The 26,690-nt window shown below is 48.9% G+C and overlaps 1 protein-coding gene across 6 annotated transcripts; it reads left to right on the plus strand.

Annotated features, from left to right (window-relative positions):
* Positions 1-524: 524 nt before the first annotated feature.
* Positions 525-26,583, plus strand: ACLY (ATP citrate lyase). Of its 6 annotated transcripts, none has more exons than XM_051640201.1 (29): positions 525-607; positions 6,899-7,068; positions 8,012-8,134; positions 9,465-9,527; positions 10,195-10,385; positions 11,306-11,385; positions 11,870-12,004; positions 13,443-13,557; positions 14,028-14,164; positions 14,534-14,595; positions 14,763-14,880; positions 15,033-15,187; positions 15,510-15,600; positions 15,918-15,947; positions 17,628-17,769; positions 19,534-19,702; positions 20,178-20,282; positions 20,530-20,726; positions 20,931-21,012; positions 21,429-21,539; positions 22,076-22,203; positions 22,399-22,492; positions 22,766-22,920; positions 23,677-23,827; positions 24,374-24,517; positions 24,674-24,787; positions 25,293-25,375; positions 25,598-25,674; positions 25,764-26,583. In XM_051640201.1, the coding sequence occupies exons 2-29, from the start codon at positions 6,910-6,912 to the stop codon at positions 25,856-25,858; spliced, it is 3,306 nt and encodes a 1,101-aa protein (XP_051496161.1). In that variant the 5' UTR covers positions 525-607; positions 6,899-6,909; the 3' UTR covers positions 25,859-26,583. The 6 variants fall into 6 exon arrangements, with proteins under 6 accessions (XP_051496161.1, XP_051496160.1, XP_051496165.1 ...); XM_051640200.1 differs by having other exon boundaries at positions 537-615; positions 6,898-7,068; XM_051640203.1 differs by having other exon boundaries at positions 598-623; positions 6,898-7,068.
* The last annotated feature ends 107 nt before the right edge of the window (positions 26,584-26,690 follow it).

Here is a 26,690-nt window from a genome sequence, read left to right on the forward strand (position 1 = left end):
GTCCCCAGCCCCTGCCTGCCGAGGCTGCTCAGGCCTGGCGGCAGCGGCACCGAAGCCCCCGCTGCGGTCACAGCCCCCGCTGCTTCCCTTGAGCGCTGCGCCTGCCGCGGCCGCGGGCTGGGCGCGGTGGTTGGTTGGGGCAAGCGAAGAGCCGCGGTGCCCGCGCTGGGGCCGGTCAGAGCAGGGGCTGCGGGGCGGGGTGTCTGCCGGGTCCCCGGCCCCGCGCTCCGCCGACCTGCCAGGGCCGAGCGGGCCCCCCGGGACCCCCCCCCCGGCTCCCCCCGCCCCGCACCGGCCCGGGCGGTTCCTCCGCGGGGGGCGGGGCTCCGCCGTGACGTCAGCGCGGCTGGCGCGCGGCCCCGGGGCGGGCGGGGGTCAGGGCCGCGGGGGGCGGGGGCGGAACTACGACTCCCACAATGCCGCGCGGCCGCGCCCCACCCGCGCGGGCCAATGGGCGCGCGGGCGCCGCTCAGGCAAGGAGCACGTGACGGCGGCGCGGGCCAATGGGCGGCGGCGGCGCCGCTGGGCCGAGGGCCGGGGAGGCCGCGCGCAGCGAACAAAAGGCGGCGGCGCCGGCGGGTGCGGGAGAGCGGGAGAGCGGGGAGCGGTGAGTGCGGGGGAGCGGGAGAGAGGGGAGCCTGGGGGCGCGGGGAGCGGCTCTGCCGGGCGGTCGCTGCGGCCCCGGCGGGGACCCGCGGGCGCTGCTGCCGGGGCTGAGCGTGCGGGGCGGGCGGTGCCTCTGCCGGGCTGCGGGGACGCCCGCGCTCCCTGGTTCGGGGCCAGCGGGTCCCGCGCCGCTGCCCGGGGGTCCCGGCCGCTCGCTGTGCAGCGGCCTGCAGCCCCTGGGCAGCGCCGGGGGCTCCCTCGGGCAGGGGCTCTGCGGCCGGGAGCGGAGCGGGCTGGTCCCGGGGCCGGGCCCGAGCCCCCCGCGGCCCCGGGCCCCGCTGCCGCCGCCTTCCGCTCCCGGACCAGCCGGAGGGTGCGGGCTGGGCTGCCCGCGACCTTCCGAGGGGCGGTCTGTTTGCGATGGGCACAGCGCAAATATTTACCGAGAGGCTGAGAGAAAGGGCCCTTGTCTGTGCCAGCCCCAGGCTCTGCGTGTTCGTTCCCTCTGTCTCTTGTCCAGGAACCCCTCTGCCAGCAGCACCCCCTTCCCTGGAACTAACATCCCTGTGGAGGCAGCAGCCCCTGCCCGGGACCACTTTCCATCCAGCCCTCAGGAGGGTGCACAGCCCGTGTCTCCTGCTCCTCTGAACGGACCTGGCAGGTCCGGGAGCTGGGAATTGGCTACTGTCCAGCTCTTTTTATCTTTTATCTTGCTGCTTTGGTAATTCTCTTCTTTTTTTCTGCAGTCTTTCCCCTCTGTTAAACCACATTTGTTACCCGCTCCAGTGTCTAAAGGCTGAGCACTGATGTGCATCCTGCAAGCATTGCTTATAGATCCCTGTATTTCTTCCGTTTCCTTAGCTGGGCTTGGAGCTCAGGATGTCAGCTCTGATGCCCAAAGCTGTTACCCAAGCCCTGTAGTGTTTTCCTCCTACAAGACTGCTCTGTGGACATGCAGAGATCGTGCTGTGTCCTCCAGCCAGCTCTGCTCCTCCAGGCACCACCAGCTCTGCCTGAGGTGGGACCTGACATGAAGGGCAACCACAGCTGGGCACCCTGCCCAGCCACGCAGGGCAGAGCACACACAGCCACTGTCGGAATTGCAAGTGACAAAGGGAAGGATTTAAGGAATAAACCTGTTAAGGACCTTCCCCAAGGCTGCAGAGTAAGGCAGCCTTTAAAGACAGGATTTCGAGTACCCTGCTTTGGCACCAGGTGCTTACTAGGATGCCTGTCAGCTGCTCTCTGTTAGCCAAGCTTAACTCTGCTCATCCATTCCCCTCCCTGGCTGCTGCTTCAGTCTCATGGTTCTACATCTGCAGGGAACCTTCTCCAGAGCTGGGCAAGCAAGGTGCTCACTGCTCCAGTGAGGACACCTGCTTGCATCACAGCAGAGCAGTGCCAGGTGTGTCGCAAGGCAGGAGGCTCCTGACCCGTGGAGCTGCAGGGCTGCTGCTCAAGCCCTCTCTGCCCTCTGATGAAACCACATGTATTTGCCAGGTGGAAACACGACATAACTCTTTGTGCTGCTGTGGGCTGAAAATACTGGCTGATCTTGAACTGTGTTAATAAATGACCTGGGAGGGAGGGGGGAGGTTGCTTTACAGCGTGGCTTTGTTGACATAATTCTTGGGAGAGAGGGCATGAAATACTGAGTGGAGGAGGAGTCCTCCCAACAAAAGCATCACTCGGGTACGACTGGAGCACGGTGCTGAGCTGGCTCCAAGCAGATTGCAAGCTTGAGCACCATGTTCTGTATGAGCACAAACTGATGAATCTCATAGTTGGATTTCTGAGACCAAAAAGGGTTTAAAGAAAAGCAGAGTCAATTATTTTTTGTTGTTGTTCCTTTTCCCCTCCCCTTGCAGAGCAGTTTGTGCTGCGCCGAGTAGTGTCACCTCATCCCATCTCTTTGGGAGTCAAGGAAAATCACAGGATTATAAAGGTTGGGAAAGACCTTCGAGATCATCAAGATCTTGAAGATAAGAGATTTTTCCCAGGTTCTGTTGTCAAAAAGCATCTTCTTGTCTCCCCATCATTTTTTCTTTAGGTTCTGTTGCATTTTCCCTTAAGCTGCTCCCTGGTGTCACAGCAAACACAACATCCAGTTCTTTAATCCATGTCTAATTTCCCCCCCATCACACTTTCTCTTGTCTGCCTTGTTCTTGGGAAGCTGCAAAGATTCTGCTCCTCTAGCTCTGCAGTGACCTGCAGCCTGTTCAGTATTTGTAGAACAGATGCAAACAGTTAATGGAGTGTGCTCTAATTATGTCTCTCTGGTGGATGAGGGACCTGTACCAGCACATACAGCTAGGAATTGCTGATGCCCTATGGATTTTTTTTTCCCTGCTGATCTTTTAGCTGAATGTGTCAGCAGACTGAAGCAATTGTTTTGTGCTCACTGTCCCAGGAGAAAGATTGGAGCTGTGGAGAAACTGAGTGAGGAGTGTGATTAAAGACTTGATGATGATTAAGAAGTGTCTCTGTGAACCATGAGCTGATAAGGGATAGAACAGTCTCATTCCTGCTGTTCTGTTGCCATGGCCAGGATTTGGTAATTTTTCATCTACTGCCATTATAATAATTCTCTGGGTTTTCTCTCTTTCCCCCAGCAGTGTTATTACAAAAATGAGGTGATGCAACTGGGAGAGAAAGTGAGGGAAGCAGCAGAATGTAGTGACTTGGAGAAGGTCAGTAAAGCTTTGGAGAGATGAGCAACTTCAGAGCTGTGCCTTGTGGGAATACCCTGCATTTTGTGTCCTTTGGGTTTAAGCAATCCCATGTCACTGTATTCCCAGTGACTTTTTTTACAGAACTGTTTTTGGTAAGACCTGAGGGATGTCCTGGGTTCGGTTTCTTATAATTGCATCTTGGTCATTGGCATAATGAGCATCAGCTTGATTGTTTTAATTTCTGCAGTATTGTTCAGGGGCTCTGTGTCACCCTGAAGAAATGAAAAATCCTCAGGTGTGTGTTTTGTAAGGTGTTTTTTTTAGGTTCAGAAATATGTTTGCCATTTTCTTTTATCCATCTGTTTCTGCTGCAGTGAAGTGTGACACATTTTCTCTGGGACTGGCCTTTAGCATATTGTAGAGTTGGCAGTTGATGGATTTCTAAGGGTTTGAAAAGCAAAAGTGTTCTAACTTCCTACCAGGGAAAATAAATGGCTACAGGTAACCTGGGAGCAGGATTTGCACTCAGAAATAGCACTGCTTTAAAGCAAAAGTTGTAGTGGAAAATTTCCAGCACTGAAGTACAGATGACTTGCTGTGTGTGTGTGCAGCTGTGAAGACAAGGGAGCAGAGTGCAGTTTGTGGGATTGGAGTGTCTGTGCATGGTTGTGGAACATGGCTGGGTTTTCTTACAGCTCTGCCAGCCCAAGGTGCAGCCACTTCTGTGGCTTTGGGAAGTCTTCCTCTGGCTCGTGGCTGAGTGACCAGCTTTTGGTGAGACAAGCTGGCATGTCCTCTTTGACAGTGCTTGTCTGGTGCACAGACAGGGCCTTGGAATTAAGAAAGAAGCTGTCTTGGAATGAGACCTTGAAACAGCCTCAAAGAGCAGAGGACAGATGCAGACCAGCTCCGCAAACCCAGAGATTCTTAGTCTGATGCAGGAAACTCTTGGTGTTTTCTGGTTGTTGAGCTGTTCTCTTGCAGCTTCCTTGCTAATAAAGGATAAGCAGGCAAAGCAGCTCTGCTAATCTTTGACTTTTTGGTGCAGGTGACACCACAGCTTGCAGTCCTGCAGTTCTGTGGCATTTGCAGGGCAGAGAATTGCAGCGGGCAATAGGATTTTGCACAGCAAGTAGCCAGTTGCTCCATAAGCACAAAGGCTGAGTCTGCAGCCCGTTCAACAGGCAGGTCAGCTCCCTTGCCCTGTGTCTGCTTCCCCTGAGGCTGTTAGACCCTTTGCCTTTACCTCCCTTTCATTCCAGTCAGAATCCCTGTTCTACAAAGCTATGGTGGTTTAACACCAAGAGATCAATGTTTTTCCACCCTCAGTGTCCGTGCTTAGCTTGCAGCCTGCCTGAGAAGCCTGTGCTGCAAGCCTTTCACCTCTGACAGTGCTGGAGGTTAATCCACTGGCATCCAGCATTTCCCCCTCCCTGACTCTGCTTCCTCGTCCAGTACACACTGCTGCTTTTTGTTCCCCAGTAGTTGTGTTTAAATTGTGGCCTTGAGATGACTCCACTGTCTCGGTGTCTCTCCATCCTTTGTCATTAGGAGCACCCAGTGGAAGTTCTGGGTTGCTCCTGAAGCTGCTGCTTGTAGTGCCAGGACTTGCCATAACTTGGTGGCTCTTGATGTTTTTCTGAGACTACTCAATTCCCACAGCATCTCTGGGTACATGTTTTTGGGAATGCCTCTTGGAGAGCCCGTGTAGCAACACAGCAGCCCCAGCCTGGAGTCCATGTGGGCTGTCAGGACACGGGCTGCACGGAGGGACTGGCAGGTGTGGATCTTTGCAGGGCCAGACAGAATGGACTTGGTCTCCTTTGGCCTGTTCAAGAGCTCCCCTCTCTTTGGCTCCTTTGGCACTGAGGGAATAAAACCAAAGTGGGCTTATTTGTAGCAGACTGAATACTAGGTGCAGGTGTCTATGGCTACAAGAATGGGTTTTCCCTTCTATGAAGAAAGATGGGATGCTTCAGAAACATTGATGCTTTTTTGAAATGGGATTACACTGGAAGCTGCACTGCCATCATGTTGGACTTACACATAACAATCCTCTGGAAGCAGGAGTGCTGGTTGTTTAACATCTTCTGCCCTTCCTGTAGCTCCTTTCCTATGTTAACACTTGCATTGTGTTTGGAAAGGTGGGAAGCCTAATTAAGGACTTTCAGTGACAGCACTTAGTCCAAGCTGCTTCACTCTAGAGGCCTAGAGAGAAAGCAGCCTGTCTCCTGCTGCTGTTTTCTGCAGAATAAATATTCTGTGTGTTTTGAGGGGATCTGTGAAACGTCCCTTCCTGCTCTAGGGCAAAAGGTCTTTATTTCTAATGATGGCAAATTATTCCCTGACCCTTCTGTGCTTGCTTATGGGATGAATAACACAGGTGATTACTAGCGGCTGTTACCCAGAAGGCAGCACAAGGAATAACTGGAGTTTTATAACTGTTTTCCTCTGGGTCTGAGGTGGTGATGGCACAGGCAGTTGGAGCCATTCAGGTACTTCACTGTCCAGATACTGAGGCAGAATCTGACCTCTCCTGTGCTGGTGCTTCTGCTTTGCAGCTCTCCCAGAAACCCCCCTGTGTGCTCTTGTGTTTCCTGGGGGGCTGGACACGACCTCCAGGCTCTGGGAATGCAGCCACTGCTCCAGCTCCATCAATCTGACCCTGCAGAAAAACCCAAACCACTTGTTGACCTCTGGCTGTTCACAGGACTCAGTTCTGATTGACACATGCTGACAGGTTCACTGGGATGAAGTGTTCATTTAAGTGTTTACTGCAGCTAAAAATAAATGCATGTTTGACACCTATGACTTTGTTGTTGCATATCAGGAAGAAAAGTTATAGCCTTGAGATTAGAAATAATTTACTTCTGTCAATTTAGAATACACTCCTTAAAAGACAAGAGAGCTATTCCAGGGAAGGCCTGACACTGGGAATTTTTATTAATAAAAATAATAATTAAAAAAACAAACCAAAAGTGATTACCTTAATCTTCTTTGTTGTCTTGAGCACCTTATTCTGTAGAGTGTGAAGCTTCTTCCAAGACATCTAGATTCTGAAACAAAAAAAATAAAGCAATGGTGTAAATATGTTCTCATTTTGATAACACTGGCAACATTTTCTTTTCCCTTCAGACAAAGGTGTGGGAGATTGATAACTTGCAGTCCAGTGCAGACTGGAAATGTGGCATGCCATGAGAAAACAAGTGGGAGGGAGGTTTTTCCTCTCCTGGTGCCTTGTCACTCCCTGGTACTGGACTAGATTAAATGGTACTTGTTCCATAAATCCCACAACAACAAACCTGAGGTGCTGTGGAGTTTGACACAAGTGTCCCCCCTGGCCAGAGGAAGCTGCTCCAAGCTGGTAGGTTTGGAACAGACTGCAAGAATTACAGCTTTCCCTGCAGGCAAGGCTGGACCAGGGCAGTGAAATGGGGTAGAGGTGTTGAGCAACACAGAACAGTCCTTGCTGATCAGGTGGGATTTGTAGCCTTGTTTATAAGGAGGAGCCGCAGCCCCCGCTCTGTATTTGCTTTGGCTTTGCATCCATTTTGGTGATGGGGAGTTTTCTGGGAGAACTGGGCTTGATTCCTGATTAGTCTTATTTTTCCTCAATTCAGACTAGGTAGCCATGTCAGCCAAAGCCATCTCTGAGCAGACGGGGAAGGAGTTCCTCTACAAGTATATCTGCACCTCCTCTGCCATCCAGAACCGCTTCAAGTATGCCCGAGTCACCCCGGACACGGACTGGGCCCGGCTCACTCAGGATCACCCCTGGCTGCTGAGTGAGGTAAGGGGGGGTCATGCCACCCTGCTGAATCCCTGCCCACCCTCTGCCCCCCAGGCAGGCTCCTCGTGCTGGGACAGGTTGGGAGCAGCACTGAACTCCTGAAGGACTGGTCCCTGCTGCTGCTGCTCTGCAACATTCACTTGCAACACTGATGAGGAAACAGCTTCAAGGCTGTCAAGTTGCCTTCTGGGAGGGCTGATGATAAAATCCCTTTGAGGACCATAAAATACATGAGCAGAGGTATCTGCAAACAAGGGGCTTTAATAACTGCACAGAAGGTAAATGAGGCTGAGCCAGACAAAGCAAGAGTCTGCTGAGGGGTCAGTCCCTGTTCTCAGGGCCCTCCCCAGGACCAGTCGTTGTGCTCCCTTTGGAGCCTGTGCTCCCCGTGCCCAAGCAAAATGGCAGGGAGAACAACTTCTTTGCTTTTTCTGTGTAAGACCTTGCATATCCCTGTGTTTCATAGCCCTGTGCTTTCTGTAGAGAAAACATCCAGAGCTCTTTTAATCAGTTGTCCAAGCTGGCTCCTTTCCAGTGGTTAATTATATTAAATCATTGGTTGGTAGAACATTACTGTTTCTCAGTCCATTTACTGACTGACTGATAGAAGCCCTACACTGGGTAATTAAACGTTCCATACCCAAATGCATGAGTGAATTGCTGGAAGATATCAGCAGTGCTTCTAAAAGGCCTGCAGGAAGCCAGAAGGGAGGAGGGATGTTCTCTGTCCTTCAGGACAGAGTTTTGTGCTAGGAAGGGCTGCAGGGCCCAGCTGTGCAGGAGAATGGCATCCAGGAGATGAATTTACCAGGAGATGGGAGAAATTCTGCAAGGATATTTGCCATACAGAATTGAAGTTTTTGTTTGATTATCTGCAGAGAGTTGCTCAACCAAAATTCCTCCCTAATGCTTCTCTTTTCATCCCTCGTGCACAATGTTGCAGCGTTTGGTGGTGAAGCCAGATCAGCTGATCAAGCGACGTGGAAAGCTTGGACTGGTTGGAATTAATCTCACTCTGGAGCAGGTGAAGGTTTGGCTCAAACAGCGTCTGGGCCAAGAAACCACGGTGAGTGCCACCTCAGCAACCAGACATCAGACTTGCTGTGTCTTTTCTGCCTCTGTGCATGGCAGGAGCTGCTGCCCAGGTGCTCCTCGGGCATGGGGACTTAAAATGCACGTTAGGCTGCAAAGTGAGAAACTGTCCCATGTGTGACCTTCCTGCTGGTGAATGTGCACTGGTAAATGACACAGCTTGGTGGGGAGCACCAGGCTGTGCTCCCTGTTACTGTCCAGCTCTGCTGTGTGGTGGGAATTTTCTGTTTTGGAGATCCCTTCCACTTGGCAATCAGCTGTTGGTAGCTCAAGTGCTGTCTGGCTGGCACAGCTGCTTCACTTTAATACCCAAGGCAGATTTAAGAAGGCAAATATAAAAGCTATCATAAATTTGTCATTTTATTGTAGCCAGCCAGTGCATTTTGGCTGATGACTGAGTGTTACTTCAAGTCCTCATTTTATCTCTGTGCTAGCTTATAATATTGATTCTCCTGGGAACAATACTGCAATGCTAATGAAGCACCTGCCATCCTGGCTGCTGGGTTTCAGGAGCTGTTACAGTTCTGCCACCTCAAGGAAACTGATGCCTTGGCCCTGCTGTTATTGATCTGCTGCTGGTTCCACCTCTGAGATGTGCTCACCTGGAGGCCATTGTGAAACAGCAGCAGCTGCCTCCCCTGTGCCTGCCCAGGCTTCTTTGGCACAACCCATCAGTCACATCTAAGGGAATGCAGGGGCATCTCCCAAGGCCTGTGCACGAGTGTCCCTTGAGCCAGGTGACATGGTTTGGACAGCAGGAAAGTGCCCAAGCAGGACCATTTTCTCTGTCCCAGTAGGAAGAGACTGAGGGTGCTCTTGCTCCTCTGTGCCCACAGACGCCACTTCCAGGGCAGGTGCTGAGCAGAGGCCCCTGCTCCTGCTGCTCCCTGTCTGGCTCACGAGTCCCTTCACTTCTAGTTTTTCCTGAGCTCCAAGCAGCAGCTTCAGCCATTGTATTTCACACTGCCCTGAGCAGTGCTCTGAAATGTGCTGTCTCAGGGAAGGAGGTGAAGAGCCATCCTGGTCTTGCTCAGGTAGCTGCCTGTGCTGTCAGGAAAGGGGACCAGCCCCTGTCACCTGTGACATTCAGACCCCCTGGAGCAGCACAGCAGCACGTCTGGCTGTGACAGCGCTGGATGCTGTGCTGGAGAGGGAGGAGGATGGTTCCCTAGGGACCAGGAGGTGCCTGGGAGGAGGTCACTTCAGAGCCGTGTTGAGTCATTCTCGACACACTTGCCTTGTTTGTCATAAATCTGGATATTGGACAAGCATTTATTGGCATTCATTTTGTTTTCTGCCTACAGATTGCTAATGCTAAGGGAATCCTAAAGAATTTTCTGATTGAACCCTTTGTCCCTCACAAGCAGGTTAGTATACCAAGTAAAAAATAGTGCTTTTTAGTCTGTTCTGACTTGTATGTGGTTTATTTGGGTTGATACAGTGGAGAAAGCAGGAGTTTTGGAGCCTGTTGTCGAGCTGACCGTGGTCAGAGCTGCGTGCAAGTGCAGCGTCACTCCTGCCAAGAGTGTGGGTTGCTGAGGGCTACAGATCACCTGAGAGGGACCCAGTTGGTTGGAAACAGGCAGCTCACTGCTCCCTGAGTCTGGTGCTCCCACGTGTGAATAACAAACTGTTGATGTGAGAGATCTGTTTGTGCTGGTGAAATGTTCATCCTCTGCAGGGTTTGCAGGAAGGGGGCAGTTACCTAAGGCAGAGGTGCTTTCAGGAGGTGAACCAAGAGGTGCTTGGTTTGTGCTGCAGGTGTGTGAGACCAGAGCAGCTTCCTGCAGACATGGGAAGTGTTGTCCCTGGTGTGTTTCATCAGGATGGAGCACTCTGGGCCCTGCTGCTCTCCCTCCCATGCCAGCACAGCCTGTACAACCCTGAGGATGTCTGTGCAGCTCCAGTTCTGCTTCTCCTGGGGAAGCTCAGTGATGGGCTCAGCTGCCCCTTCCCCACCATTGACACAAGAGCCTCTTCTTCAGGGTCTTCTCTGGGTGTGATTTGCTGATGTTTGTGCCTGGCTCTGTGCAGGAGGAAGAGTTCTATGTGTGCATCTATGCTGCCCGTGAGGGAGACTATGTGCTCTTCCACCACGAGGGGGGTGTGGATGTGGGAGATGTTGATGCCAAAGCTCAGAAGTTGCTTGTGGCAGTGGATGAAAAGCTGAATGAATCAGATGTAAAGAAACATCTCCTGCAGCATGCACCAGCAAATAAAAAGGAGTAAGTACAGCTGCCCAGTTTGGGCACAGCCAGAAGCTCCAATACTTTGTTTCAGTGCAATGTTGCTCTGTGCTGTCTCACCCTGAAGCTTGTCCTCCTGCCCTTCGTGCTGCTCTCAAGAACATGCCATGCATCCTAAATCCAAGTTCCCTGACCTTTTGAGACTCCTGTAAAACTCAAAGTAAATGTTAATAGAGCTTTGAGCCTTCACTTGACAGGAGCACTTCTCGGTCCAGCTGAAGTCCTGACCTCTGGGATGCTGGAGATATAATTTATGCTGGCACAAAAGACCCAAAATTAGAGTTTATTTGGTAGGAATGCTGATAAGATATGAATCTGACTGCCAGTTCAGAAATGCACTCTCCCTTACTCTAGCCTAGTGCAAGAAGGCATTCTCTTGCTATTCCTATGCACACTGCAAGCTCATCTGTAGATCTCAAAGCTTCTTCTCTGTCTCCTTTAGATGCCTATAGCTAGTTATCTTAATATGAGTCATGTTTTTTCCAAACATAACGTAATCTCTGAAGGATTGTGCAGGCTGGAAAGGCCTGTCACTAATGTAATTTACTGCAGTTTCTTCTCCATCCGAGCTAATGAACCCTAGTTCTGACAAAGATGCATATCTGACACTGATAGACCATGCTGCTTTTTTGTCTCTCAGGAAGATTAAACAGACTGAACATCTGTATGACAGTTGTGAGTAACTGTGTTGTTCTCAGCAGAGTTTGGTGGAGTGCAATTAAGATGAGTCATCAAGGTCTTCCTTTCCTTGAGTCATCACCCAGGCTTCTTCCAGAGAAGATGAATGAGAGTGAAAGAAATTGAGACAGAGTAGCTGTGCAGATTGCCATTAATACAAATAGAGCAGAGCAGGCTGTGCTTTGTATTTCACTGCTTTAATTTGTGTTATTTTTTTACAGTGTCTTGGCTAGCTTCATCTGTGGCCTGTTCAACCTTTATGAAGATTTATATTTCACATACCTTGAGATCAATCCATTAGGTAACAGATATTTTGGGGAGTGGGACTTTCTGTTCTGAAGTACTGAAATGTCTACTTTGTCCTTCTCTGGTTTATGTTGTTCACAAGAATACCAGGTGCTGTTAGAGGGCAGAAGTGGCTGGGATGTGTTCTGGAGCTATTAGCTGAATGCAAGGGCTCCTTGCAGTGTTCTCTGTTACCTAATTTCCTGGTGGAAATTAAAAATTCCATTGAAAGGGGTGTTAAGCCAGGACTGAAGCACATAAAAATTCCTCTGTTGCATCAGAAAAAAACAGCACCTGAGCCAGGGCCTGGCCATGACCACCAGCTTGTTCCTAAGGGCTGGGTAAACTGAGTAACCAGTGGGGAGGAAGGGGACGAGGGTGACCTGGCTTTGGTAACGTTCTCTGTGTGGTGTCAGATTTTATGAGTAAATCTGCAGCACGTCTTTGTACAAACAGCTAATTCTGGTTGGTTTGTTGTTTACTGTCTTTTGCAAATGCAGTGGTGACTAAGGATGGTGTCTACATCCTCGATTTGGCTGCAAAGATCGACGCAACTGCTGACTACATCTGCAAAGTGAAGTGGGGGGATGTGGAATTTCCCCCTCCCTTTGGCAGGGAGGCCTACCCAGAGGCAAGTAACAACCACTCTGGCCCAGCTGATGCCCACCCCGTGGTTCAGCTGCAGGTCCTGAGAGCAGAGCAGCAGTTCTGTGCTAAATCTGCGTGTGAGTCGAATCCAGAGAAAACAATTGTCACCTATCAAACAGAAGTGAAAGTCAGGATAGTAGTGCACATGTTTTCCTGACAAGTGATGACAACGAGGAGGCCTGCAGGCAAACTTTCTGTTTCAAAGTTAGAAATGCCTCTTCCCTCTCAGAGTTTCCTGGGTTTGTTCTGCTGGATGCATAAACACCACTTCATATGGAGCCTCCCAGCAGCCTCAAAAGGTGTTGCAGTAGAGCTCTCCCCTTAATTGCTCAGTTACTTATTTCAGGTGACTGTCCTGCTGGCTCCAAAAGGGTTTCTGTCCTGACTTTTTAATTTTAATAATTATGCTTCAGTTGGGGAAGTTTTTTGTAACGTGGCCAGGAAATCCATTTAGCTGTTTCTCTCCATGTCACTTGCTGGATGCCAACACTTAACTCAGTTTGCTCTTAAAAGGATTAGTTCAGTTTTTGTCTCTCTGATTCATCCCTCTGCAAGTCACTGGGAAGGTTATTATGGCAGGGTCTTTGCTGTGAATCTTAATGAACTGCCAATGAAGTGTTTCTCAACAGGCAAGCACAGTGTGATGCAGGAACACCATGTTGAGCCAAATTGCAGCTCTCTTGGTGATTATGTTGTTGGCTGAGGCACAGCAGTGAACTTGGAGCCATGGGTGTGTTGATCTTTAAATTTCCTCTGGTCTCAGTCTGCAGACAAGGTCAGAACAAGACTTTTCAGTTCAGATTTGATTCTGTGACTGTTTTATCTGGAACTATAAAACCTGAGAGATTCCCAGGGCTGGCTGAGCAGTGCAGGAAAGGACTGGTGCAGTTTCAGCTGAGGGAAACAACCAACACTCAGCTGCATTCCCAAAGTTTTTCATGTGCAAACTGGAAAAACCTGCTTCTGGGTCTGCACTCCACAAATGAAGTAATATCAAATTTATCTATAGCAATCACTTCTGACTTCACCTGGGACAAGCAAGAGACAAGCCAGCAGGCCTTATAAAGACAACATACTCTTGAGAGGGCCTGATTTTGTTTCCAAGCAGGAATCAAAACTTGAGCATATGCTCAGGCTGATCCCCTTTGAATTTGTTACAGAGAGAGTAGCACAAGCTGTGTGTCCATTTCAGGTTCAGTGTTCTGTCTTGGAGAACACCTCCCACAGATCTGTCCTGGCCCCTGAGAGATGAAGCTCCATCCCTTAAAAAAATGATGTTTGTAGTTCTGCTCTGCCCTGCATTGTGGCTGAGGGGAGTTTTGAAGCTCTGTCTGTCCAGGAGGGCCAAGCACTATGAAGCCTCTGGTTTGGAAAAGGAATGTGCAGGAGGGGGTTTAAGTTGTGAGCTGCTGTCTCTGCAGGAAGCCTACATTGCTGACCTGGATGCAAAGAGTGGAGCCAGCTTGAAGCTCACTATTCTCAACCCCAAAGGCAGGATCTGGACCATGGTGGCTGGTGGTGGAGCCTCTGTGGTTTACAGGTAACAGGAACAGGGTTTCCAGAGGGGGGGTGGATTAACAGTGCTGGAAGAAAATAACTGATGCAGCCTCTGGAAGGAGACTCTGCTGAATCAGTCTTTTCCACACCATGACTGATGGGACTGATTCAGCATGAAGATGCTGCACAGGTTTCTTAGCAAACTGTGGAACTTAGTGTCCCCCAGAAATGATAATTCTGGGAGGTTGAGATATAGGGGCTTTTTGACTTGGAAAGAAACAATCTGGCTGAAAGCTGTTCATGGTGGCACCATTGCTGTGGTAGTCACAGAGTTCCCATCATATCTAGGAAGTAAAACAAGATTCATCATGACTGGCACCAAGAGGAGGGCAGCTTTGTTTTCAGCAGGCAGTGTGATGTCTCTTGCAATTCCCACTTTACCAGGAGGCTGGAATGCTGCAAGTCCTTTAGAGTGTTTTGAATTATAACTGATTTTTTTTTTTTTTTTTACAGTGACACCATTTGTGACCTGGGGGGTGTGAATGAGCTGGCTAACTATGGGGAGTACTCAGGAGCCCCAAGTGAGCAACAGACCTATGACTATGCCAAGACCATCCTGTCCCTCATGACCCGAGAGAAGCACCCTGAGGGTAAGGGAGTCTGTGATTTCCAGGCTGCTCAGCTGTGAAGCTGCTTGTGGGGAAAGAACTGGACAAATCTAAACACTGTTTAGACCTCCCTGACAGAGCTTTTCATGTACTGCTGCATCCTGAGTGAAGTGATGATAGATTTGTCAGACAGAACTTGTGGGTTTTCATGTGGCAAAGAGCAAATGTGACTCGAGAGATTATCAGAAATACATTTTTGCTTGATAGGAAGGTTTTATCATCCAGGCTCTGCTAAACACAGCTTAGCGCAAGCTGCTGGGTAGTCTGAACTGCAGCATGGCCTCTGCTGCTTCATCTTGCAGTACAGTGTGTTCTCAAAACAGTTTTATTTATGCCTGTTTCTTCTCTCAGGTAAAATCCTGATCATTGGAGGCAGCATCGCAAACTTCACCAACGTCGCAGCCACCTTCAAAGTGAGTGACTGTCCAGGAGCAGCAGCAAACACCCCCAGCCACCCATCCTCCCCAGTTCAGTGGTGTGCTGAGCTGACAGTGCATCTTCTCCAGGAGTTCCTCCAGATGATGGGACAGGGTGTGAACATCAGGCTGCCCAGCTCACCCGTCCTGTGTGTTGCTTTTAGGGCATTGTGAGAGCGATCAAGGATTACCAGGGCCCTCTGAAGGAGCATGAGGTGAGGATCTTTGTGCGAAGAGGAGGCCCCAACTACCAGGAAGGATTACGTGTCATGGGAGAAGTTGGTAAGGACCAACCAGCTCCTTAAGACTCGATTTCATTTTCTTCCCCCTGCTTCTGCTGAGCCTTCCTGAGGTTAAATGCTTCATGTTGGCAGAAGCTCCTCTTGCTCCTTCTCCTCCCCACCAAGGCTGACTGCTGTTGTGTGCACACGCAGGGAAGACCACGGGGATCCCCATCCACGTCTTTGGCACGGAGACCCACATGACTGCCATCGTGGGCATGGCCCTGGGCCACCGGCCCATCCCCAACCAGCCTCCCGCCGCCGCCCACACCGCCAACTTCCTGCTGAATGCCAGCGGCAGCGCCTCGGTGAGCTGGGGAGCCAGGCCTGCCCCGGGTGTGCTCTGGGGGAGCTGGAGGGGCTGGCACAGCTGCTGGGGGGGCCCTTCCTGCGTCTGCCTCTCCACAGAAGGTGTGAGCCCTCAAAGCCAAGAATGTGTCTCTTCCATCTGCTGGAAACTCAGTTGTTTACAAGTTTTCCCCTGCTCAGCTGAAACAGTCTTATCTCAAAATGAGCTTTCTCTGGTTTTCTTTCTTAGACTAGCATAGCCACAGTGCCCATCTCCTCCCACGTGCTCCAGGCCTTTCCTGGCACACTGTCCCACACTGACTTGGCTTTTGAATTTTTCAGACTCCAGCACCAAGCAGAACAGCTTCCTTCTCAGAGTCCAAAGCAGATGACATTGCTCCAGCCAAGAAGGCAAAGCCAACAGCACCTCTTGGTAAGTCCAGCACTTGTCCAGCAGTTCTCTTCTCCTCCAAAAGAGAGACTGTGGACTAGACTAATTCTTTGCCACCTGAGCCTGAAACGTGTTTGTGCTGGGATAAGCAAAAACTTACTAGATGACAAATGCAAAAGTTGATGTCCAGCTGTTTGGAGAGGAAGTACCATGGAGAGTGCTCCAGTTTGCTTGTTTTTTAACAAAAGCAAAACCCAGAAGGGCCAAGTGCTGTGGGGAGGAGGGGACACAGCCCCCAGCTGCTGGGCTGGCAGCAGCCAGCTCTGGTGTCGCTGCATCAGTGGTTCTCTCTTTGACAGATTCAGTCCCAGCCTCAAGACCTGGCTCAGGTAGGACACGTGTGACTAGCTGAATGTGCCTGGCCTTGCTGGCAACTGACTTTTTTTAGTTCTTGGTTTTGTTGCTCTTTTTTCTCTCAAAGTTTGCAGTGTTGTCTGGTCCTTCCCTCCCACCCAGCATATTTAACTATCACCACAGGATCTTCTCATCTGTTTTTTCAAGTGCAGATCACATTCTCCTTTGCACAGAAGCTTATTTCCAGGGGAGAGAGGGACAGGCCTCAAACAAACTTAAATTATTCTACCCTCCCCCAGTCATTATAGAGAAAATCAGACCTAGGCATACAGTGAATACTGTTCTCTTTGCTTTCAAAAAGAAGGAACTAACCAGGCCTGATCATGGGTGTTTTGTTTCAGAGGGAAACAGGATAGTGCAGGTGCTCCTGAGCTTTGAAGGGCACAAAGTCAACGAATGAATTAAATGTTCTTGTTGCCTTTATCAGTTCATCAAACCATTGAAGCTTGTGCTCAGTGAAGTTATGGGGACGTTAAGCATTCTCTTGAGCTCTGTGCTGGATGAGAATAAACTGCTGAATCATGGCTCAAGCAGAGTTTCAAGCCATCTCCCCTTCATTAGAGGAGTGACACGAGAAGGGGACTCGGGTTCTTCCTAGTGTGGTCTCAGACAAACAGCACCACCTTTCTGGCCCTGCATTTTACTATTTCTATAAATACTAACATTACCCCCTTGCAAGACAAAGAATTTTTCAGGGTAGGCAATTTCCCAGTAACAAGTTGTGTGTTGATGCCTCTAGACTGAACAGTGTTGGAGAACAGCAACTGATTTCTTGTTAGAGCCAGAATGACAGTATCCTGGTTAATCCCTAATGCTCTTTACCTTGGATTCAAAGCCAAAAAGAATTAGTTGTAGCCTAAGATGGGATCAGCAGTTGGATCAGCTCTAAGTTCTTCAGAGTTTTAAGATTTCTCTGCCTGGCATCAAAAGAGAGGAGCTCAGTGTTTTGCTGTGACAAGTGGTGTAAATACACATTAATCAAACAGTCCATCCTCACTAGCCTTTCCTGTGACTCTGTTCCCTGAAGCCAAGTTTTGGGCTATATATAAATTCTTGGAGCCATCAGGCTTGTGTTGGATTCCAATAATAAAAAAAAAACAACCTGAAAACAAAAGCTGAGTATTTAGAACTCCTTTGCTTTCTTTGTCCTTTCCATTTCCTGCTTTTCCTTTTTATTTCCTCACACCCAGCTCTGGTGCCCTGACAGACACAGGAGCAAACCTCCTGTGCCTCTCCCAGACTAGGCCATACACAAATAAATACTTAAAATTAAAAGTTTCCTTCCTCTTCAGCTTTGCAGAATAAAACTATCTGGGAGGAACAGGAGTGGCCCATGTGAGAAGAGGAAGAGGCAGTTTTCACTTATCTCTCTTCTCCTACACCAGTTTCCCCAATGACTAAGTACATGCCCATGTTGTGAAACCCAAAACCTGGCTCTTGAGTTCAGAATCCTGGGAAGAGGGATGCTGCTTCATCTACAGTTTTGTCCTTAATTTGGACAGTGTGGCTGCTGCATCCTGTTGGGTTCAGTTTGGATGAGGGGAATATGCTCTTCTGGGAGACTCTGAGCAGACATTGGCCGAGTTGCAGCTTTTGTCTTGCACAGATGCACGTTTTGAACATGTGTTGGTTTCCTTCCCCCTCTCTCTGAGCAGGTAAAGCTACCACCCTGTTCAGCCGTCACACCAAAGCCATCATCTGGGGGATGCAGACTCGGGCTGTGCAGGGAATGCTGGACTTTGATTACATTTGCTCCCGGGATGAACCCTCAGTAGCTGCCATGGTTTATCCCTTCACGTAAGTAGCCTGTGGGGACTCCGTGATTTTTCTGACTGCTTCCCTCAGGTTCTCCTGTTGGCTTCCTCCTCTACCAGTCCCTGCTGCTCTTTACTGTAGCTCCTTCCTGGCCTACATCTCTGCTCTAACACCTTCTCCTGTGCTCCTGCTATCAGGCTGGCTTTGCAGACCTGCTGCTGTTTCCCTCAACCCTTAATTTCAGGCTGTTCTGGAACAGCTCAGCGTTAGCCACGTGATTTAAGCTGCGCTTCATTCTCTTTCAAAAGGTCTTGAAATTCTGTTCCTCACTCAGCAAGTGAGGAGGGCAGGACTAGTTGGCCTGTCATTAACAGCCCCCTGAGTAGAGGCAGGAAGACTGTGTGAGGTTTCCTCCACTCATCTATTTGCTGCATCTGAGACACCTCGGTCTGTGCTTGTGGCAGCTGGATTTGTCCCCTTCAAATATTAGCCAGAATCAGAGCAGCTCTGCTAATAAACTAAAGCAAGTCTGCCATGTAGCCAGACAAAATAAAATAAAAATAAATCCTGTCTGTCTTGTTCCTACTCTCCTCTCATGGCAGTAGTTTCTTGGCCCGAAGTGTGTGGATCCTTCAGTGGGATGCAGTTCTCTAGGGGATGTTCTCCCTCTCATACCTTGTCCCTGCAGCTGATGTGGATGAGAGGGGCTCTTGTGATTTCAGACTGCCCTTGGAGGGGCCTCCAGAGCACAGCTGGGCACAAGCTGCTGTGTGACTGTGCCCCAGGAGCAGGGAACCTCCCTGTCAAATGGGACAAGCAGTGAAGAGCAGAGGCTGCCTGGTGCTGAGACAGTGAGATGGGAGGTTTGTTCATGTCTGTGCTATTTCCAGACATCCAGGATAGCTGATGTCTAATCAACCTCTGTCCTGCAGAGACTTTTGCCTCTTGACAATTAAGTGCCTTGTGCTGTTAGTCTGCAGCTCTGATGATGATTGCAGCTCTGTGATACCTTCTCAGCAAGTGTGGACCTCAAGGCACAGTTGCATCTAGAGAGGAGTGGCAGCCCTTGCAGTGTTTCAGGTGTTTAATGAAGAAAAAGCAATAGGGATTAAAAGCTTAAAGCAACCTATAATTACCTGATTGTTGTTGACCTTTTGGAGGAAGCTAGGGTGGCAAAACCTGGGATGTTCACAAGTGACCAGCATGAGAACACAGCCAATGTCTCTAGGGGCTCTTACAGGGTTGAACAGATGCTCCAGTTCCAGCTGGAGGTTCTATCATGTACGAAAAGCCTCCACCTCCAGTGAAACCTCCCTCCAGCCAGTGTGGGGTGGGTAGAGTCTCAGTGTAGCAGAACTGGAAAGCTGACTGGCCCTCACATTGCTCTCCTGGCTTTTCACCACAGTTACTGGTTTTCTGTTCCCCCACTCCAGTATTTGTTCCAGCCCAGTAATGCAGCTTTGCATGCATCTCATTCATTACTCTTTCTGTGCCTCATTCTGTCTTCCAGCTTGGAGTAGAATTGAGGCTCTGGTAACTTCACTGTGGGAGAGCTCACTCATCCTGCTGGATGCCTCTGTCCCCATTAGCTCGTCTCCTTCCATATGCTGCTCTGTTCTATGCTCTGAAGATCCTCCTGCTGTTAGTATGGTCCCTCCCCGTGTGCACTCACTTCCTAGTGAGTCTCACAGTCAGTCTTGGTGTCTGAGAACTGGGTTTTGTAAACTCCTCTGTCTGCATGCACTGTGCCCCTTGGTCTTTCCAGCAGCCTTTAGAGTCAGGACTCTTTCATCTTCTCTTCTGTAGTGGTGACCACAGGCAGAAGTTCTATTGGGGCCACAAAGAAATCCTGATCCCAGTCTACAAGAATATGTCAGATGCCATGAGGAAGCACCCAGAGGTGGATGTTCTCATCAACTTTGCATCTCTGCGCTCTGCTTATGACAGCACTGTTGAAACCATGAACTACCCACAGGTGAGTGAGGGGTCTAGAAGTGTGAGAAAAGAAGGAAGCTCTTGTCAGCGGGTGCTTGCTAAAGCATGATGGCATTAGCAAATTGGTTTTGTCTTCCAATTTTGCAGATAAATACCTCAATTCTGACTCCTTGTAGACTGTAAGGAGGATACTGGAGTTGCACAGCAAATTCTAATGCTGGCCTTGCAGTTTGTGTAGAGGAGCTCAGCACCTCTTGGTTAGGAGTGTTTCTTGGGGTTGGATAAGATACAGGGCTGCTCTGATGTGCAGGGGGGAGGCCAGACATGCTCTGAACAGTGCACTGAGGCTGCTGTGAAGGTCACAGGAGATGGATCCTTGCACTGGGCTTTCCTGTGTGAGTCCCCAGCGCAGCCTCCCAGATCGTGCCCCGTGGGCAGCTGCCCACTTCTCTGTCCTGCAGAGCTCCTTGGGGTGACAACAGGGGGGAACTAATGGGTTTTTTTCCCGGATGCAGATCCGCACCATTGCCATCATTGCCGAGGGCATTCCAGAGGCCCTGACACGCAAACTGATCAAGGCAGCTGATAAAAAAGGAGTCACGATCATTGGGCCTGCAACTGTAAGAGCTGGTGACCTTTTTCTCCTCTTGTCCCTCTGTCTTTATCTTCAGATCAGCTTTCTCTGAAAGTTAAAGTACCTGCTACAATCCATTTTGTCTCTAGTCATATCAAGTGCATGTTGGTTTCTCATTTTGAGGTCACTTGACTGTCCTGTCTGTGTAAGTCCTGACAAGGCTCTTAGAGCAGAGTTCTTAAGTTTCATGTATATTGTAAAGGGCTTTACATCTTTCTCTAATTTTCTCCCAGGTTGGTGGGATCAAACCAGGTTGCTTTAAAATAGGCAACACAGGAGGCATGCTGGATAATATCCTGGCATCCAAGCTGTACCGACCAGGCAGCGTGGCCTACGTCTCCCGCTCCGGAGGAATGTCCAACGAGCTCAACAACATCATCTCCAGAACCACTGATGGGGTCTACGAGGGGGTGGCCATTGGAGGGGACAGGTAGGAGCCTGAATCTTCAACAGACACTGATTTGTAGGTCAGTTAGCAGAAGAACCATTAATATATTCCTCCTTCGAGAGTAGATTCTTCCTCGAGGAGTATATTCCTTCTGGAGGAGGAGGGGCAGGTTGGCTGTTAATTTTTCTTTCAGAAAATTTTATGAAACAAATTCAACACCCACTGTTTCTTCTCTGTTCTCCCCAGATATCCTGGCTCAACTTTCATGGATCATGTCTTGCGTTATCAGGATACTCCAGGAGTGAAAATGATTGTAGTGCTTGGAGAGGTGAGACCAGTTCACTCCTATCTGAGAAATATCCAAGTTTCTGGGGGTTTATTTGGGAGCATCTGACCTGGCTGCAAGGATGCTCAGGAGAAGGGGCAGCTGTTGTTGAATTATTGAGTTTTTATTTCATGCTTCTTTAAGTAAAAGAAATTGAGTATATTGCACAGTCAAGCATCATAGTCTCCCCTACTTGGAAAAAAACCAACCAACCAAAAAAAAACCCCAAACAAACACAAAAACCCCACAACCAAAAAAACCAACAAAAAAACAGCAAATAAGAAGGCTTTGTTCTGAGATTTGTTACTCCATGAAAAAGAAGGAAAAAAAACATCCAAGTAATGCTTCCCTGTGCAACTCAGAGCTGGTTTCTACAAAAGTGCAAAGTTTTGAACTAGCTCAGCTCTTTCTTCCTGCAGATTGGAGGCACAGAAGAGTACAAGATCTGCAGGGGTATTAAAGAAGGTCGTATCACCAAGCCAGTCGTGTGTTGGTGCATTGGAACTTGTGCCACCATGTTCTCTTCAGAGGTATGTGAAAAATGGGGCAAATGCATGAAGTAAATATATATTTGTGACAGGAAGAAAAAAGCCAACTTCTCTCCCTGTGCCTAAACTTTCCAGAATTGCCAGTAGCAGTGTAAACTGCAGAAGTTAATAAATATGAAGGGTAAAAGTTTTTTGTGGTTCTGTTGTCTGCCACTGGAGATATCCAAGGGATTCTGCACACCTGTAAAGGGAGCCCAAAGATCCCAGGGAAGGGAACAGATTGTCGTTGCCACCTGCTTCTGGAGTGGGAATGGGGAAGATCTGTGCGGCTCTGGAGAGTGGGGGAATTTAGGGAGGCAGAACATCAATGGAAGAACCTGGAGTGGTTCCAGATCAGAAAATGCCCCGAGTGCTGCAGTGCTGATCACAGCTGCAGTCAAGAGTCAGCCCAAAAAAGAAGGCACATGTGCAGTCACTGGTGTTGCTCTGACACCAGTTTCCCAGGCAGTGTTTTTATTCTGTTTTACTCTGCACAGGCGAAAAGTTTGTGTTCCTGATTCTGTCTCTCCTGTGTGCAGGTTCAGTTTGGCCATGCAGGAGCTTGTGCCAACCAGGCTTCTGAAACTGCTGTTGCCAAGAATCAGGCCTTGAAGGAAGCGGGTGTGTTTGTTCCTCGGAGTTTTGATGAGCTGGGAGAGCTCATTCAGTAAGTGACGTTAGCAGGGCACCTTCAGCAGGGGACAAAAACTGTTTGTGCACTGATTCCAGCCTGATAAATGAATATATTCCTGCTTAAGGAAAGCAACTTCTGCTCATTCTGGGTTTTTAAGGTCTAGATTAAGACCCATCTCACTTGTATGTCTTAGAAGGACTTAGGTTAATAAATGGATTCTCTCCCTAGGTCTGTCTACCAGGATCTTGTGGCCAAAAGAGTGATTGAACCAGCTGAGGAAGTGCCTCCTCCAACTGTGCCAATGGATTACTCCTGGGCAAGGGTGAGCTGTGCTGTTTTACCAGCTTTTTGGCTCCTTAGAAACCAGACAGGATGTCTGCTCTGATTCTGGATGTTTGTGCTGCTAATAGTGCTGCCTTGGGGGGTTATCTCACGCTCTGGTGTTACCTGTCAGCTCTCTGGCTGTCCTGGCCCTAGGCTGTGGCAGCTGCTTTGAGGACAAGCTTAAGGTGGTGTTGTTTGGCCACTTGGCCTCCTACTGCCCCAGCTTCCAACGTGGAATGTTTAAAATCACATCTTCATGCTGTGATTTCAGGAGCTGGGTCTGATCCGCAAACCAGCTTCCTTCATGACGAGCATCTGTGACGAGAGGGGTCAGGAGCTGATCTATGCTGGGATGCCCATCACTGAGGTCTTCAAAGAAGAGATGGGAATTGGAGGGGTTCTGGGCTTGCTCTGGTTTCAAAGGAGGTGAGGCAGCTTTTTCTGAAAAGCTTGGAGTTGGCTTGTTCATTGATAGACTTTTAAGCACAAAAGAAACTCCAGGATTCCTTGGTGAATGAAGATTAGTTGGAAATGCCATCTCTGTAGCCCCTCCTCTGAGACCACATCAGCATTTCAGGGCTTCATACAGTATGTTTTAGTCTTGGGATGAAGTTGGCACATGTTATGTGGTGTATTGAGGAAGTGTCTCTATTCTAGGCTTGTTTCACACTGACTACTTGCTTATGATTGTCACCTCAACTCTGGGGCGTTTAGATGTATTTGCTGACAAGCTTACAGGGATGGCAGAAGTTTGCTGCCTTCCTCTGCTCCTGCTTTCACTAGAGGCACTCTTGGCACTAGCTGGGAACTCTGTATCAGCAGAACAAGATGAGCAGAATTTTCCTGAAGGGGACCCAGGGAGCTCACTGCTCAGCCTCCTGAGTGTGTGCAAACTCAGCATCCAAAACCCACCCTCTGCTCTGAGCTGAACAGCTCCTGTGGAGACTGAATAGAGCCCTGACCCCTGGGAAGGACACCAGGAGGCACCCATGAGTTTTGTGACTCTACAGCTCCTTTCCCTGCTCTGCTTCTTTCAAGCATACACCTAAACCAAAAGTCACTGTCCAGTGTAACACCGAGTGTCCCATTGCTCGGTTTTCTTTACAACAAATTATTTCAGTCTCTGTGGGAAACTGTTCTTCCCCATGTAAGTCCAAACAAAATGCCTTTTAACCTTGCCAGGTTGCCCAGGTATGCCTGCCAGTTCATTGAGATGTGCCTGATGGTCACAGCAGACCACGGGCCAGCTGTGTCTGGAGCCCACAACACCATCGTCTGCGCCAGGGCTGGCAAGGACCTTGTCTCCAGTCTCACTTCAGGCCTTCTTACTATTGTAAGTACTTAATCTCCAGCAGATTCAGCTCTGTTGCTCATTACTCTGCCCAGGTTTTATTACTGTTAAGTGAAGGTTTATATTGGCTGCACAGCCATGGACAGGTTGGATCTGTTCAGTTGTACTTTCTGTTGAATTCAAGTCTAAGAGCTTGTTGCTCCAGGTTTAAACCCTAGTCCACTTTTCTAGTAAGCAAGACTATTTTGATGCCACTCAATTGTTCAACACTTTCTAAAGGCCAGAGTGCTGTCAGCATTGCCCCCTATGTGGGGCAAAACCTTACATGGTTGCCTTGTCTCTTCCAACATTGACAAGTAAAAATGTGAATAAAACAGACCTTGGGTTGCATTTCCCCCCTCACTGTCTCTAGTGCAGATGCAGTGGCTGCATATTGACACTTTGGGTTATAAATATATCCCAGGTGCCTGCCTGACTTTAATTTCAGAAATGACACATTGAGAGGGCAGATGGGGAAGGGAAACTTGTGCCTGTTTGGTTCATGAACTGTGGAGTCCTTTGCTGTAATTCCCTTTGTTTTGCACCCAGGGTGACCGGTTTGGCGGAGCACTCGATGCTGCAGCAAAGATGTTCAGCAAAGCCTTTGACAGTGGGATTATCCCTATGGAGTTTGTGAATAAGATGAAGAAAGAAGGGAAACTGATCATGGGCATTGGACACAGAGTCAAATCAGTAAGGAAGCTGCATTAGTATGAACTGGGGGTTTGGGTTTTTGGAGGGGTGAAGGACAGGGGGGAGAAAAAAAAGCTTACAAATCCTAAACCTACAAATACCAAATTCCCTGTGTAAGAGGCAACTTTGTGACCATATTGTGTTCTCAACTTGCAGATAAATAACCCAGACATGAGAGTTCAGATTCTCAAAGACTACGTGAAGCAGCATTTCCCTGCCACCCCACTGCTGGACTATGCACTTGAAGTAGAGAAAATTACAACTTCCAAGGTGAAATGTGCTAGTATTTCTCTCCTCTTTTCTTACTAGGGAGCAAGTGACATGGCATTAATCTTGTATTTTATTTGCAGTGCTTCATAAATGGTTGCTGGGGTTTTGTTTTCCTGTGGTGGACTTTGGGCCATGTACAACTACAGTCTGGCAAGGCTGGGAGCTGGACACTGGGAAAGGGCTGAACAAACCCAAACCTGGGATCTGTGTTGGCCGCAGTAACTGAACTGTTCTTTAAATCTGAGGCAGAGCTGGACACCTGATGGGCTGTGGCCTGATCTCTGTGGTTTGAACCACAGGCAGGTCTCTTGGTTGGAGCTGTTTCTCCATCATTCTGATGGAGCAGGGTCCTTGCTCACATTGCTGAACAGCCTCCTCTGTCTCCAGGCTTGTGTGCCCACAGTTGTGGAAAACCCTCAGATTACCCTGTGGGATGGATGTTGCCAGGTGAACATCACTTGCCACTGTTAACATCTTTACTGGGGCATTTTTCCATTTAATGCAGAAACCAAATCTTATCCTGAACGTGGATGGCTTCATTGGAGTTGCTTTTGTGGATGTACTCAGGAATTGTGGCTCTTTCACACGGTGAGTAGGCAGTGAGCAGCTTCTCTCAGGACATGGTCCTGAAAAAGTGCTGGGAACTGAGCTGCCAGTGCAGGTGGGACCAGGATTTCAGAGGGACTTTGTGAAGGGAATGTAGCCTGGACTTGGGGGAAGGAAGCTTCCACATGGTGTTGCTACTGGCACTAAGATGGATTCCTTAAATAGATCATTGTGAGGAACTATTTAATTTATTTTCTCTTGCAGGGAAGAAGCAGATGAATATATTGATATAGGAGCCCTGAATGGGATCTTTGTACTAGGCAGGAGTATGGGATTCATTGGTGAGTTCACCACATTCCTGCCCCTTCCCTCCTGCTGGGGGATGGAGGAGCAGCACAAATTTTGTAACATTAAACCACTTTTGTTCTAGGACACTACCTGGATCAGAAGAGGTTGAAGCAAGGCCTGTACCGTCACCCCTGGGATGACATATCCTATGTTTTACCTGAGCACATGACGATGTGAGAACCTGCAGGGTTGCCTCAGAAGGTCACTCAAGCCTGCAGAGAGGGCAGCCACAAATGGGACTGTGATGTATAAAGGCCTTTGGTACAGACACTGAGCTGCCTGGGCAAACTGCACAGCAGCTGTTCTATAAGAATAGAAACTTACTCTAATAAAAACCAAAACTTGTGATATTCCATATGTTACCTGCTGTATTTAATACTGTCTCTCACCTTTTTTTTTTTCCTACTCTTGTTTCATTTTGTTTCCAGGAAAGATTTTAACGGTTTGGGTGGGGAGTTTTGTTTCAAGTGCAGCTGTACTGAACTTGTGGGAGATCCATTAGTCTTGGTAAATGAGCTGTAAGAGGGGAAAGTGTCCATCCTTCCCATAAGCCGTGACTTGGGCCTTTGTTGTTGTTGATTGTTTCAGTTTGTTACTGTGTTCTCATCTTCAGTCTTTATCCTGGATCATGGGACCACTGCTGATGTATAACCAATGTTACTCAAACTCTGGTGTAGTAATTTAAAGTGTAAAGTTGTAACATACTGCTGTTGAAACTGTGAAACTACATGTATTTGGGTGTCTGTATTTATGCAAACAACTTCTCATTTACTAGTAGATTGCTGGAATATGGCATGTCACTCATGTCATCTGCAGATGCAAAAATAGCCTCAATAGTGACTTCAGTGTCCTACTTGTCTGTATTTTAACCGAACTCAAATAAATGATACACTACTAATTTATTTTTCTGCTTCTAAAACTCAGTCCCAAACTGTGTCTAAGGGCAGGTGTGACAAGCCGGGAAGCAGTTTAACCCCCCGGAGCAGCTCTGCTCCCCGCGGGGCGCTCC

The sequence above is a fragment of the Apus apus genome, chromosome 25 (genome assembly GCF_020740795.1).
Source record: "Apus apus isolate bApuApu2 chromosome 25, bApuApu2.pri.cur, whole genome shotgun sequence".
NCBI lineage: Eukaryota > Metazoa > Chordata > Aves > Apodiformes > Apodidae > Apus > Apus apus.

Excerpts from the sequence above, each read along its gene's own strand:
- ACLY (XM_051640201.1), top strand. The coding sequence starts at position 6,910 with ATGTCAGCCAAAGCCATCTCTGAGCAGACGGGGAAGGAGTTCCTCTAC. Across the intron at positions 8,135-9,464 it reads GTCTGGGCCAAGAAACCACG|ATTGCTAATGCTAAGGGAAT; the intron begins GTGAGTGCCACC and ends TTCTGCCTACAG. Across the intron at positions 20,283-20,529 it reads CGATCATTGGGCCTGCAACT|GTTGGTGGGATCAAACCAGG; the intron begins GTAAGAGCTGGT and ends ATTTTCTCCCAG.